The sequence below is a fragment of the Columba livia genome, chromosome 1 (genome assembly GCF_036013475.1).
Source record: "Columba livia isolate bColLiv1 breed racing homer chromosome 1, bColLiv1.pat.W.v2, whole genome shotgun sequence".
Lineage (NCBI taxonomy): Eukaryota > Metazoa > Chordata > Aves > Columbiformes > Columbidae > Columba > Columba livia.
In genome coordinates, this window is record NC_088602.1 from 166,509,755 (window position 1) to 166,524,958 (window position 15,204).

The window sequence follows — 15,204 nt, forward strand, 5'->3', positions numbered from 1 at the left end:
TAGTGATTAATTAGATTCTGTTGGTAGATTGTATAGATAAGGTTTAAGTGTTCAATGAATGGCATATTATACGGGATGGAACGTCCTGGTTTTGTTAAAAAACAAGTTTCTCTTTTAGTGAATTTGCCTGTCAGCTAAAGCCTTCATATTAGCTGCATTTTCCTGGAGAACCAGACACATGTTTTGGTAAACATAGCAATGGAATGCAAACTTATTGATAAGGACAGATGGACATCTCGCGAGAGCGGCAACGAGAAACCGGTGACCAAGAAACTGACCAACGGTGCATAACATTCCATTCACACGAATATTTCATATAAAAGCGGGAGATGACGAGGATCTCGCCCCTTTTCCCTTCTGCTTATGGCCGACATTAGGAGAGGATCTCGCTAGACGTCCCTGTGAACTGAGGCCTAGTGAGAGACTGAATCCAGCTCCGGTTGGTTGCAGAGTCCAATCCAGGACTTTGGGTGCCAGCTCTGCAGTTGCTGAGACTTTCAAGATAGGTTTTGTATACTTTGTATTCTTTTCTCTATTCTTATTAGTAGCGTTCCTAAAACATTTTTAATTTTTCCAACTCTCTTCTCTCTGTCCTTCTTTCACTCCCGATCGCCTGTCCTTAGGGGGAAGCGAGGAGATGGAGGGGCAAAAGGTGAAAGTGGGGGGGAGAGGAGGTTAACAATACATCTGCCAGGGTTTTATTGTCACCCCACAATCTAAACCCACAACAAACCCCCACTTTGAGACCTGCAAGTGCAGAAGAACCATCGTGCTCCAGGTCTGGCTGGGCAGCAGCAGAAGCAGCCAGCTCCGGAGGTTCACCTGGCCCAGTCCTCATCACTTCAAGTGCAAGCAGACAGACAGCTAGGCATGACAACTTTGAGAAGCCACCCTTCACAAAGACACCAAAACACACTTGGCAAACACGTGCCTCAAACCAGCACCGCCTACTGAAACAGAGAAAGAAACTTCACAGCAGAGTCGGTTGTACTGTTAAGTGACATTCTTTATTTTATTCCTGCTGGGGAACACTGCAGATCATCCTCCATCAGTGCTCCAAAGACTGGATGCTCTTGTGTTGCTCGTATTCACACAATTATTACATATGCATTACAATTTCTGAAAATTTTGACATACAGTACAGTATACCAGGAAGTAATTGATGATGTTAGTTATAATTTTCTAGTTTCTTACTTACAATAAAACTATTAATTATTAGTTAGAAGTAAACTAAGCACTCTGCTTCTAAACGATGTATTAATTAATCTTCTGTCTCCCTCTTGTCATGCAGAAGCATCTCATGTCAATTGGCGAACGACAGCTACATCAGTAACGATGGGTACGGAACTTAATCACAGCATCCATTAATTTAGCAGCTTCTCAGTACGTTCCCAGTAGCCCCGAGGGGGTGTCACTGACAGACGGATCCTTCAACAGCCTGCACACGGCCGCGAACTGGGCTCCTGAACCGCAGCTGTGCAAACGGCACATTCGCAAACGCATTTCCCGGCCGCCCGGCCCCGCGGGAGCCCCAGCGCCGGAGCCGCAGCCCGCTCGCCCCGGGCCGGCGTCACCCCGCCCGCTGTGACGCCCCCGGCCCTCCCGCTGTGACGCCCCGAGCTGACGCTTTTAAGCCGCCCCCTGCAGCCGCCGGCTCTCAGTGCTGTCGCCGCCGCAGCGGGACCGGCAGTGCGTGTGTGGCTCGGAGCGTCGGGAGCTGCGACCCAGCTCGGGACTCGCCTCTTCTCGGCTCTTCTCGCCTTCGCAACGCCCTCTAACGTTGCTCTCCCGGGACTCGGTTCTGGGCTTCTCTTGCCCTCTCCGCGCCCACTCCCCTTGGTCTCCGGGGCTCGTCAGAGTCCGCCGGGCGACTCCTGCGGCTGCTCATCAAGGAGCGGGCCGTGCCCTCGTCTCCCCCGCACCAGGCAGAGCTCCATGGCACTGCTCAGGAGGGTGCGGGAGCGGCCGCCGTCTGACGGCGCTTCCGCGCCCGGCACCGCCGGGGCCTCGGAGCTCCGGGAGAAGCGCCGGGGCGGGCTGCACGGCGCGGCCGCCCGTGGCGACCTGGCCTGGCTGCAGCAGCGCTGGTGGCGGAAGAGATTCTCCATCAACTCGCGGGATGCCAACAAGCAGTAAGAGGCGGGCAGTGCCCATAGCGAAGACACACGTGCTCTGGCTGGAAGAGCCGGCGAAGCCCCACACGATCGCAAGCACCCTAGGGACAGGCCGGCTCCACAGCGCTGCCCTTAGCGGAGGCCCGCCCCAGCTGGGACAGGAGCCAGCGCATGCGCTCTGGCACCAGAAACCTTGCTTTCGGCTGCTTTTTTGGCAGTTGAGCCTTGTGCCCCTAGGTGGTTGGCACCACAGCCTGAAACGATGTCTTCAGCCGTCTTGTCTCTGCTAACTGGATGTATTTAATTTCTAGGACGCCTCTGCATCTTGCTTGTGCAAACGGCCATGCAGATGTCGTTCGCTTTCTGGCAGGAAAGCGGTGCCAGCTCAACCCTCATGGCATGTTTGAGAAAACACCACTGATGCTGGTACGTGGAATATGTTACGCTGTCGTACGTGGGGCTTGTCGATTGTGCACCGAGCCATGCCTGGCTTGCGTGATTCTTTACGTAGGCCTGCATAGAAGCAGGTATGTTGCAGTCAGTGGGGAAGGGGCATATGTTGCCTAATGTTTGAAGGCGCTCGTACTTTCCCGTGTTGGGAAGATGCAGGAGCTCTGACAGAGAGAAAGGTACGTGTTGGAAGTTACTCCTCCTTTGTGGCTTGTTTCCAGGCAGTAGAGCACGAGCACAAAGACTGCGTGACTGCTCTGCTGGAGCACGGTGCCGACCCTGACCACAGAGGTGCTGGCGGCAACACTGCCCTTCACATGGCTGCCATCATGCCCAGCAAAGCGATGGTGGAGCTCTTACTCGAGCATAATGCCCAGATTGAGGCTAAGAATGTGGCAAGCTTGAGCTTCGGGTAAGGCTTCTCTTCCCCAGCCTTTCCTGTGTTCTTCTAAGGGAGACGATTTCTCCTTTCAGTTGGGATACACTCCTCTTGCCGTTGCCATCCTCCAACGCCACGAAGAGATGGTTGAGTTCCTCATTCAAAAAGGAGCTGATGTGCACACTCGAGATCTGCATGACAGGTGAATTCTCGTCAAAAGTGTGCGTGGGACTCCTGAGCATTGTTCAGGCTGGCTTGATGGGAGCCATAGGAATGAGCTTTGAAAAAGCACCAGGAGCTGCCCAGAAGGAGCTCCTTCTGTGCCACTTGTGAGAGCAGACCCGCGCTCGGCTGCTCTCTTACCTCAGGGGATGATCTCTGCACTGAGGGCTGCAAGCAAGCGTTGGCTGTAGTGCCAGCACACACACACACGTGTGCGTGAGCGTGCACACACGTGCACACAGAAACACAGACACACACACACACCTCCCCGAGTCTGCTCCGGGGAGATGCTTGGCCTGGAGACCTCCCGAGGTCCCACCACCCTCAACTGTCTGACGCATCCACGTGTTCTGCTGTAATTTTGCTCTGCCTGTAGGAGGGGAAATGATTTGTTTGAGGAGCGAAGAAGGACTCAAGTAATGGCAAGGCAATGTCTGCAGAAGCTGATGTATTTCCTGTCGTTTCTTGGATGCTTTAGGACCACTCTTGTGATTGCCGCTTATGCTGGGAATGTGAATGTACTACGGCTTCTTCTTCAGCATGGTGTTGATCTTTTTCATCGAAACAAGCATGGCTTTGACGATTTGGGTAATCGCCGTCAGTTTAAGCCTGAGTAAGTGTTTTACATCCTGGTTAGAGCAGCTGCATTGTCAGCATGTCTGTGTTGATGTGCAGCCCTTTTTGCTTGAATGGGATGTTGAGACCTTTGTTGAAGCTGGGCTCAGTGACATCTTGTGATGCGTCTCTTCCCGTGTCAAGGGTGGATTTGCAAGCTGAGGAAAACTTCCCTCCACAGCTCTGTCTGAGAATTCACCTGCGTGCTGCCAAGCTCCACCCAACTGACTAGCAGCTACCTGCCTTTTGTTTCAGAGGGGATCCAACCGATATCCCTGATGCATTAAAATCTTCAGCGGTTTTCCTCCTCTTGTGGGTAGCTTTGCTCCCCTGACCGTTCCTTCCCTAAGGTGGCTACGTGTCCTTAACAGCTAGGCTGAATGAAATAGCCCTCTCCTAGTGACGGTAGCCTACTGCTGGGTGAATGAACAGCATTATGCCCACAAGTATGCCTTGACGAGCCATAAACAACTGCCCATGACCTCTTGTTGCTGAATCTGGGCTTTGTGTCTTCTCCCCCTGCCCATTCTGTCATCCCATACGGATGGGGAGCAGGAGAGAAGGGTGCTGGGGTAAACTGTGGAGTAAAAACCTCTTTAGGAACAAAGCATGTTTGAGGATTGCTCTAGCAAAACAAGAGGCTGGTTCCTTCCCTGCGTGCTTCTAGCACGGGATCGGTCTTGTGCTAATGCACCATTTTGCACAGCAGCCTTGGTCTGGAGGATGTCCTTACTATTTTCTTGAGTTTGGGGGTTTTTTGTCTTTAGTTCTGCTTGTGAAGCAACCCTGAAAGTGGTGTCTCTTCAGAGCCCAGACTGACCCTCTGCCAGAGCTGTTAGAAAATGACATGTGTGCAATGTAGTTGGGATAAGATCACCGAGTTCATTTCCTTCCTTTTTCTATGTAGAGTTATAAAGACACTGGAGGAATATGAAAACTGTAAAAGAACAGGAGAACGCTCTGTAGGAGGCACAGGAGGTCCAGCAGTACCTGAGATCTCTTGCTCTGGGACGACTGCTGCCCCTCCCATGGGAGCACCTGTGCAGACTGGAGCAGGTAGGATCCCTCAGCATGGAGGAGGTGATGAGGACAAATCGCTGAGGCCTTAAGGACAATGAGAACCCTTTGTTAAATGCAGGGCCTGGGGGACGGGAAAAGACACAGTTAAACAAGCACTCACGACTGCATTGTGCCTCTGCTCTCCTTTGAAGGTGTCTTGCCAGAAGCTGGAGCACAGCAAGAGGAGGAATGTGACTCCGTGTCTGATTTAGACCTAACTTCTCTGAAGGTGGGGCCCAACTGGGCTTGCTTACTTTTGAGCTCTTTTCCTTCTGCTTCTGACACAGGCTTGGAATGCCAGTATCTCTTCGGTCAAAACAGACCCTTAAGATCATCGAGTCCAGCTGCACAGCTGGCACTGCCAAGTCCAGAACTGAACCATGTCCCTTAGCAATACATCTACACATCCCCTGAATACCTCCAGGAATGGAGACGGGTCCAGAAGGAGTTTGTGCCAGTTCTAACGCATGTCTTAATTCACACAGACTGATTCTGAAGGTCCAGAGGAAGTGTCCGCTGTCATGCTGCCTCATGGTGCAAACCAACAAGGAGCGTGTGCGCAGCCTGTTGCAGAGGAGCATCACATTGGTAATTCCCTAAGCTTCTCTGGAGTGAAGCGTGTCTGGAAAAGCAGAGTGAAATAAGCACTCACAGCAGTGTGGCGCTTCTTATCTCTTTGTAGGTGTGTTGCCAGCAGCAGGTGCAGCACAAGAAGAAGAAGATTTTGACTTCTCTTCTTTGGATGAGGTACTTTGTCTTCCTGAGCTAACAGAATTGTTGCACTTGTTAAGCCCAGCTGCTGAAAGGCAGTGTGATGCTGCAGTGTTGCTGTGGATTCCTCTCCTCACTGTCTGTCTGTCTCTGTTCTTGCTCGCTCAGGTTTTTGCACTGGAGAGAGAAGAGCTTCCACTCAAGAAGGAGGCTTCAACACAAACCGATGGTCAAGGCGACACTGAGGTGACTCTTGGGGCCTGATGCACATATCTATAAATCAAGCGTGTCAGGTTAAGGAGACCTGTTCTTGCTACTGAGTTCCTTTTGGAGTGCTGCTAAGAGGCACTTTTTGAATCAGGACCTGAAGCCTCTTTTGGATCACTTTTTGTTCCCATTGTGAAGCAGAGGTGCAGCATGAAGAGGGAAAACGTTTGGCATTTGGACGTTGAGGAACACAGATGTAGTTACCCAGATGGCTAAAAACCATGAGCCAGGAGTCCCAGCAGGGCTGCGGAGCTCAATGGCCTCTCCAAGCAGGACGCAGTCCCGGGGCCCCAAGTGAGAAGAGCAGAGAGGGTCATCATCATCACCATACCACAAGATTTTAATACTTTTGAATGCTCTGTCAGCAGGTGACAAAAGGAGTCTCAATGGCCTCCCGCCTTCCGGATTTCCACAGAAGTGAGTGACATTAGAGCTCTCTCTTTGACTTGCTTTTGGTTTGCCACCTACAAGTTGGTGACATTTCCCAACAGCTGGAGGTGCAGTTGCAACAACACATGCAGCAGGCAAGATAAACCCAGGACCTGTGAGAAGTTTTTCCGCTTTGCGTGGGAGTCAGGAACAACCAGTCTGGAACCTGGGCTTAGCCTCAAAAGTCATTCGGGACTCCCGTGGTAGGTCACAGCCAAGTAAAGCATTCTAAAAGAGAGATGGGAGAAAGAGCTGGACAAGAAATAAGGCAAAAACCACAAGAGGTTGATCCCTATCTCCACGGAACGCAATTTTCCACTTGTTGCTGTAGCCCACAGGCTGTAGCTTTGTTGTTGACACATCTGAGTGTTTGGTTTTCTGGATCTGGATGTGCACATTAGTGCTGTACTTCCAGAATCCAATTTCCAGTGCCACCTTTGGCCCAGCCTGCTGTATAAACTAACAGCCCACACTAACCCTTCCCCAGCCACTGCTGAGCCTCCAGTGCCATCAGCCCTGACAAGATGCCAGAGCAGAGGAAGTGCCGGTGCCCGAAACCAGGGTGGTCGCAAGAGAGAGGAATGAAGCCTGCAAACCTTCACATTCCATCTTGTGCAGCCATTGCCCTGCGTCTGATGCCAGCTGTACTGTTGCAGCGTGCTATTTAATAAACTGTGTCGTCTAGTCCGTGTCTTCGTTTTGCTGTCCAATTGGAGTGCTTGGGACCTCGCGGGTTTGGATGAGGACAGTCCTATCTTTGAAGGCTCGCTCAGGCTCTCAACCCATGCAGGCACTTAGCACGTCTCTCTCTGCCCTTGCTCTGATGGAATATCAGTCGTGCAGACGCCTCCAAGAGGGAACACACATCTGTGTCCTTTTCCTCCCGGGAGCCCTGAGACATGGTTGTACTCAGGTCGGGGACTTGCGCTGACCTACTGCTAATAATCAGTTACCAGACTCTTCCTGCCACCCTAGAGCAATCCTCCTGGTGGTCTGGGCAGAAGGTGGTGGTTGAGCTTCTGGTAGCCATGGAAGCTTTGCAGTTCCCAGAGCGATCTGATGGATTTGTTGCCCGCCGAGGGGAAAGGTGCGAAGAAGTGAGCACAAGCTGGGACGGGGGAATGGCACCTCAGCCAAAGGAAAACACTTTTCTATTGTGAGGGTGGCGAGAGAGCGGTGTCAGGGAAATGAAATGGATTCAAGTGATTCAGAAACATAAGGAAATTCACCCTTTTGACAGGGTGCAAAGATGGAGTTTCCATAGAACTCCATCTTTGTCTTTTTTGCCTAAGTCCAGCTTTTTCACACCAACTTTGTTCTTCACATAACATCTGGGTGAAAGGTGGTGGTTCATAGAATCGTGGAATCACAGAATGTCTTCAGTGTGAAGAGACCCACAAAGATCATCATGTCCAGCTCCTGTCCCTGCACAGGACAGCCCCACCGTTCACACCATGTGTCTGAGGGCATTGTCCAGTCTCTTCTGGAACACTGTCAGGCTTGGGGCCATGACACATCCGTGGGGAGCCTTTTCCAGTGCTCCACCTCCCTCTGGGTGAAGAATCTTTTCCTAATGTCCAGTCTACACCTACCCTGGCACATCTTTCTGGCGTTGCCTCAGGTTCTGTCATTGGTCACTAAGGAGAAGAGTTTGGTGCCTACACTTCGTCCTTCCCTCTGGAGGAAGCTGTAGACCACAATGAGGTCTCCTCTCAGTCTCCTCTTCTTGAAGCTCAACAAACCAAGTGACTTTAGCTGCTCCTCATATGTCTTCCTCTCCAAACCCTTCACCAACTTGGTAGCCCTCTTCTGGATACTCTCGAGTAGCTTTGTATCCTTTCCATCCTGCGGCGCCCAGAACTGCACCCAGTGCTCCAGGTGAGGCCGCACCAGTACAGGGTAGAGTAGGAAAATCACCTCCCCCTCACCTCAGGTTGGCAATGCTGTGCTTGATGCACCGCAGGACACGGTTGCCCTCTTGGCTGCCAGGGCACACTGTTGGCTCATGTTCAACCTGCCCTCAACCAGAACCAGATCCCTGTCTGCAGAGCAGCTCTTCAGCATCGCATCCCCCAGTCTGTATGTACAGCCAGGGTTGCCGTGTCCTAGGTGCCAAAATCTGACACTTGCCCTTGTTGAACTTCATGAGGTTGGTGATTGCTCAGTTTTCCAGTTTGTTCAGATCCCTCTGCAGATCCTCTCTGCCCTTGAGAGCGTGAACAGCTCTCCCCAATTATGTGTCATCGACAAACTTGCTAAGCAATCCCTCGAGTCCTGTGTCCAAGTCATTTATGAAGACAGGGAAGAGTGTTGGCCCTAAGACAGGTCTCTGTGGAACCCTGCTTGTGACTGGTCACCAGCCCAACATTACCCCATTTCCCAGCCCGTCAGCCAGTTGCTCACCCACTGCATTGTTTGTTTATCCACCTGTATGCTGGACATCTTGTCCAGGAGCATACTGTGAGAGACAGACCTAACAGATTTCTCTTCTGAATTTTACTAAAATACCTCTTGAATGGGCAAGTATGGTTTTGATTATGTCCTTAATTTTAGGTTTTGTTAGATACACAAAATATCCTATATTTTCAAATGAGTTGAAAATTATGTCTCAGCATGGTGATTCTGACCTTTGATTCATTACTAAAAGTAACACTAAGAGTACTTTATCAATTAAACCTTTTGGCTTTGAAACTGAGCGTTCTAGTGGGTATTTATGCTACTGCTTCTTGCCTTACAAAAGCAGGCAGTACAGTGTTTGCTTTCTGCTTCTGGGAACTGAGTTTGTTTCCAGGGAAGGACACCTAAAGGAAATTACATCTTTTCTCTTCGGATGTTGTTGTCTAGTGTTTAAAAGATAAACCAAACCAACCAAAATGGATGTCGTAGAGAAGAATGTTGATAGGGAAGAGGGAGAAATGGGCTGGAAAAAACTGTCTCATGGTAGCGGGAGCTTCTGGAGTATGGTAGTTACATCTATCCACCAGAGGTGCTGCTGCACCCCCTCACACACAAGTATAGGTAGATAGAGGTTTTTTGTGTTGTAGGATCTAAAAATTCAAAGCAATAGACAACTACATTTTATTCAGTTCTGAAACCAGAAAACTAATGACCAGAGTAAATATCACATAAGCATGTCCCTCTCACACCCCCTGACCTCCAATCCCTCTGGCTTTTATTAAAATAAACTTTAGTTTAACTGAATTATTTTGAGCATTTATTCATTTTTACAGAAAGACACAGGTTCCAGCACTTTTCTGTAGGTGTGCAGTCTGACATTTCTGGTTAGTGTCCCCCAGATATAATGACATCTCTTCCATGCCTTACTTTCTGTCCTCATTTGGAATCATTACCTTGAGGAACTCACAAGTTCTTAGTAACACTCCAAATCAAGAGAGCCACTATTAAAATGTAGTGACCCTCAACTTGTGCGCTTGGCTCAGCGACAGGAATAGTAGTCGGTTACGTGGAAATCAATATTTCCAGTTTGCATCTCCTGCTAGCCCTGATGTGATTTCAGAAAGCCTGAAATGCTCAGGGGCCCAACAAATCCTTCTTTGACCGCATCCTCTTCTGACGCGGCACTTTGCTTGGAGACGAAGAGTAATCGCAGTCGTATCAGAGGCAAATTCGGTGGGATTTACAGTGTACACCTACACCTACAGTAGAAACTAAACTAACTAAATAACAAACTCTCTCGCCAAACTGGCTCAAAACGTTACTGGAAATAATCGAAAAGTGAAAACTGGAATGTGAAAAAAATGTCTTCAGTAGACAGCTACCTACAGTAGAAACTAACTAACTAACTTGTTAACTTACTATCTAATTAACTAACAAACGAATGAACTAACAAACTCTCTCGCCCTAGTGGCTAAAAACACTGTTCTAAACATCTGAAAATTGCCAACTGGCATGTGAAAACAAATGTGTTGAAAGCTGTCGAGTGCCCTTTCTGCAGCTCTTTTCACGGCTCGAACAGCCAACGCTTGTGAGACTTCTTCACGGGCTGGTGAAAGTTCTGCAGAAAGGACGAGGTGTGATCTTCTTTCAGGGAAGCCCCACTAGACCGTCCAGCTGAGCCAAAAGGGTGGCAGCATGAGGGTGATTTCTTCAGCCACCTCGACAGCCTGCCTTGAGAAAGATGGGGGGAAAAGACAGGCATTAGGCACCGGGTTGAGAGGTGAACAAGCAACTTGTGCTTTGGCGTGAAAGTCAATATCCATCCACAGATCTCCACTGCAGAATTCCTTAGAGCTGGTTATTGGGCTTTGGTGTTTTTCTCTTAATTATTTAGATTGCTGAAGCTTGGGAGGCTTAAGTGAACACACGAGCTTTTGACTCAACTGCTGGACAAATCTCTGCTTGAAGGGCCAGGCCTGGGTACAGCTGCAGTAAGAATGCAGGGTGGTAGAGAGGTTGTAGATGTCCCTTCCCTGGAAACATTTAAAGCCAGACTGGATGGAGCTCTGAGCAACCTGATCCAGTTGAGGATGTCCCTACTCATAGCAGGGGGTTGGACTGGATGACCTTGGAAGATTGCTTCCAACCCAAAGTATACTGCCCAGGGGCAGGTGATCGCTTCCTCTCTGGGACCATCTCTGGGCACGACAGAACTATTTCCTCTACTCAGAGCAGCGTGAAAATTCCCAAGAGGGAGAGCAGGCTCTGTTACACACCTGGGTTCCTTGGTCTTCTCACCCTGCTTGGGTGGTCTCACTTACCCATCGCTGAGCTCTCTGTTCACAGCTTTCGGCTTCGCTTGGGTGGCGGGCCACCGACCTCCTCTTCGCAGCTGTGCTTTTTCTTCCTGGGGGATGGTGTTTCCCCTTGCTGCGAAGAGCTTGGACACCTGTCCATTCAGGAAGATTGTTAGACAGGCACAGCCAAGATCACCATGAATCAATTCTACTCTTCATCAAAGCTAGCTCATGTCACCTGTTCTGCCCAGAGGTGCTCTCCTGGGGTTCACATTCTGGAACAACTGGAGGCACCTGCAGTGGAAACATAGAAGATGACACCTGCCCACTCTCCATCTCAGCTCTAAAAGGCACATCCCTTGGATGGGTTTGCTCAGCCCAGCTGTGCCACTTCTGCTGGGATCACTGCACAAAGAGTCCCTACAGTGGCAATCCCACCTTCTGCGTAGGGAGGCATTCTCTCACGCTCTGTGTGGACCTCACATACCTCGGCAGTTTCTCCTTCTTCTTCTGGTGCCGGTGACTCCTCGGCATGTTGGCTGGCAAGTTCAGCCTCGGCCGGTGCTCCTGGAATCTCAGCCTCCTCCTCCTCCTCCTGCTCCTCAAAGAGTTCCTCATGGTGTTGGATGAGGAACTCAACCAGCTCTGTCACCTGCACAGAGTAGACCATTGGTTGCCAACCCGCTGGCTGCAAATGGGTGCAACAGCCCTTCCCACTCCTGATCGTGCCTTCTGCACAGAAAGCTGCAGCTGTGGGGCTGCTCTTTGCAGCCAGGAAGCCCTGAAGAGCAAAGCTGGCATGGGCCGGGAAGGCTGCAGCGGGCTGGCAAACACAGCATACCTTCCCTGTCACCTGCATCAGGACATTAAGGGCCAGCGTGTCCTCCTCGGGTGGGCTGAGGAGGTTGGGCCCCACGCAGATGGCCAGGTTCCTGGCAGTCATCTTGGTGACAGGGACATTGGTGCTGATCTTGTGGAGCAGGCTGAGCAAGGTTCGGAGGAGGAGGAGGTTGGCCTCAGGTAACTTGCCGGCCACCCTACGGGAACAGGAACGCAACGTGAATGGATGAAGTAGGTGTTGTCCAGACAGGTGTCCCATGCTGGTGTCAGTCAAGCCCATCCCAAGGAAGGCTCCTTAGCCAAGGCGGCTCTACAGCAGAGGGACTGCCTTCGCTGAGATATGGGCACCTCTCTCCCTGACAGCCCTTCTGCTGAGAGTCCCTTTGTGGAGCCACCCCCAATGCCTGCAGGCAGCGCTACAAGGAGAGAGATAAATGCTTTTCTGTGCCACTTTCCCCCCAGAATGCTGAGCCCACAGCAGCAGCAAGAGGTGGGTGGCCAAAAGCACAGCTTGTTCAGGCAGGCTGTGGTTTTGCAGGCAGGTGTCGGGCTCTGGCAGTCCCTGTGGAGCCGCCAGGCTGCTGGCCACACTTACTCTTTGAGCCCCGCCAGCCTCTCCTGCCTGCTGGTCTTTTGCAGGGCATCCATCCACTGCTGGTAAAGCTCCGAGTGGAGGAGCTTGGAGGGGATCTTGCGGAGGAAGTCCTGCAATGGCAAGGGCTGCAGGTGAGGCTGCGAGCAGTGCCGCCGGGAGCACAGGCAGCATCCCCAGCACACTGGGTGCCGAGCAGCTCCTGGGTTTGGGCTCCTGCTCGCACAGGTGCCCATCAGCAGCGCCAGACTCCAGGTCAGCAGGGCTCACCTTCAAGATGACAGCCAGGACGTGCACCGGCTGGCTGGCCAGGTGGACCTGAGCGCCGGTGTCCAGGGCCTCCCTGATGTCCCGGGAGGCGCGCTCGCTGGCCGCCAGCCGGAAGATCCCCTCCGTGGATGGGCCCTGCTCGTGCAGCAGAGCCAGCAGGTCCTGCAGGGGAGGGAGGAGGACATTGCTGGGCTGGAGACAGGCCCTGGGACAGCCCAAGCTTCCTCAGGGACAGGGGAGAGTGTGGATGGTCTGCAGCTCTCCCTGGGGCTGCACACAGGGGTGGCTGCAGTTGGGTGTCGTGGAGGAGTGCGTTTTATTCCCAAGGCTCATCTGGGATGCCTCCAATGGGGACACTGCCTCTGCAGAGGAGGCAGCAGCATGGGGATGCCCTGGCCGGGCTTGCTTACCTGGATGGGCTGGGGCAGCGCACCATCCTGGCTGCAGAGAGCTGCCAGGGGCCGGCCAAAGAGAACCCCCGTGTGGGCAGAGGGCGACGGCCCCTGTGCCTCTGCAGCCGCTGAGGTCCCTGGCCGCGCAAAGCGCCAGGGCAGCCACCTCCTCTGGCTGCGGGTCTCACCTTCTGCCAAGGAGAAGAGAACAAAGCAAGGTGGAGCAGAAGCAGCAGACCAACGCTCCTGGAACCTCTCACACTGTACCCCACCCGCCAGTGCATGGGACAAGCGTCATTTGGGAAGAAGGGACCCTGGGGGCTCAGGTCTCTCCTGCTGCAGAATAACAGGGACAGACTTGCCCTGCAGGAAGGGCAGCAACAGCCCCAGGGCAGCAGGAGTGCCCGTCTGCAAGAGGAGGAGGGAAGGGCTGTTCTGCGCCCATCTTCTCCCAACTCACCAGCCAACTGGCCACTTCTATCTCGGCCACCAGAGGGGACGACAGGTGGGGGCCGCTGCTCTGCATCAGCCTGCAAGAAATGTGCTGTGCTTGCCCAACAGCCCTGCAGCAGAAAGGGCCCCAGCGAGCTGCATCGTGCCCTGGCCACGTGTGAGTCATGGGCATGGCTGAGATTTCTCTCTGTGCGATCCTCACCGTTGCCTGGCCCTCAACCAGCCTCTCCAGGCTGGCGGCGTGCAGTGTCATGGCCTGGGCAAGCAAAAAGAGAAGAAGGTAAGAAGTGATGCAGCTGGTGCTGGGCTAGAACAGGCTCTGGGGACCGAGCAAAAACAGGAGGGACGCTCACAGTATTGCGGCTCCTCAGCTCCTTTAGCAGCGCCTTGAAGGAGGGCAGCCGGGTGACCTGGGCTCCCTCCACTCCTTCCGGTGGTCTGTGCATGGGGAAGGAGCAAAGAAAGAGCTGTGTGAGACACAAGCCACATTTTCCCTCCCCTGACAGCCCAGGGAGCCCTTCCAAGCTGCCCAAAGCACCCGAGTACCACTCGGAAGCCGAGCGGAGAGCAGCAGCAAAGGTCCAGGTGGGGTTGGGCAGGTGTTGTGTGCACACAGCTGGGTGAAGGTGCTCCACCAGCTTTGCCCACTCAGGAGCTGCCCACCGCCCAGGGTCCAGCTCTTCTCAGCTCTAGAGCCCTGTTTCCACACCGTAGGGCTATGATACCTAGAGCATCCCCCTATGATGTGCGCACAGGTCCCCCAGGCTTCACTGCCAGGCAGGGCTTACCCAAGGAGAGCGCTGAGCCAGAGCTCCTTCACTGCCCGGCAGCTGCAGAAAGAGCAGACACAGCCTGAGTGCCGCTGCTCCCCAGCCTGGGGGCACAGGCAGGCGCTGGCACAGCCCTGCCCCGTGGGGATGGTCCCAGAGACAGGACGAAGCCGTGGGAGGTGGCACCCAGACTCACCGGAAAGTGATGACACACGAGCCGCAGGGCCAGACGAGGAGGAGTGAGGTGGTATGCTTGCCTTCCTCCTCTTCAGAGGCATCGCCGGCTGCCCCCTTGGCGCTGCCCAGCACCTGCAGCTGGCCCAGGGCCAGGCAGAGCTTTGGGCGCGGGGCGCTGCCACGTCTGCAGAGAGGAGCGGCAGGGAGTGAGCTGGAGGAGCCTGAGCCCGCCGGCTCCCCTCCTGAGTCCCCCTGCCACAGTCACGGCCATGGCTGTATCCAGCACCAGGGTGCCGCTGGCCTGGGGCTGCTCCTGGGATGACGCTGCCCTGGTGCCAGGGCCAGTGCTTGGGAGGAAAGGCAGCTGGGCTCTGCAAATCTTACTGGTGCTTGGCGATGACCAACGTGTCCCTGAAGAGGAGGAGGTCCCTCTTCCTCGTCACACGGCCCTGGGTCACCCTCACACGCTGCCGGAGCAGTGGTTCCCATGATGCCGGGATGGGCACGCACTGCTGCACGGGCTCAGGCTCGTCCCTGCAGAGCAAACGGTGTCAGGCGTGAGAAATTTGGCTGCTGCGGTGTACGGCTGTTCTGGGATGTCTTTGAGCCTTGCATGGGGACGCATACCTAGAGCCGCGGCAGCAGTTGACCTGTCCCATCCCGACGAGTCAAAGAGAGGCCTCCTGTAAATCTCTCTTCTGGGGCGCAAGAGAGTGGCCAGGCAGGTGTCAAAAGCCAGCCAGAGGGACGCCCAGTGCCGAGTGGTGCTT

General features: G+C 53.2%; 1 protein-coding gene and 1 long non-coding RNA gene across 3 annotated transcripts; one reads left to right on the plus strand and one right to left on the minus strand.

Annotated features, from left to right (window-relative positions):
• The first annotated feature begins 1,461 nt into the window (after positions 1-1,461).
• LOC135575858 (ankyrin repeat domain-containing protein 35-like) lies at positions 1,462-5,387 on the plus strand. Of its 2 annotated transcripts, XM_065036516.1 has the most exons (5): positions 1,462-2,540; positions 2,786-3,145; positions 3,644-3,778; positions 4,688-4,836; positions 4,992-5,387. In XM_065036516.1, exons 2-5 carry the CDS (start codon positions 3,087-3,089, stop codon positions 5,228-5,230), a joined length of 582 nt encoding a protein of 193 aa, XP_064892588.1. In that variant the 5' UTR covers positions 1,462-2,540; positions 2,786-3,086; the 3' UTR covers positions 5,231-5,387. The 2 variants fall into 2 exon arrangements, with proteins under 2 accessions (XP_064892588.1, XP_064893360.1); XM_065037288.1 differs by having other exon boundaries at positions 1,462-3,145.
• Positions 5,388-11,846: 6,459 nt separating this feature from the next.
• Positions 11,847-13,014, minus strand: LOC135575970 (uncharacterized). The gene is made up of 3 exons (XR_010467522.1): positions 12,643-13,014; positions 12,376-12,485; positions 11,847-11,977 (listed from the first exon to the last, which is right to left on the minus strand). It is a non-coding gene; the product is annotated as an uncharacterized LOC135575970 (long non-coding RNA).
• Positions 13,015-15,204: the final 2,190 nt, after the last annotated feature.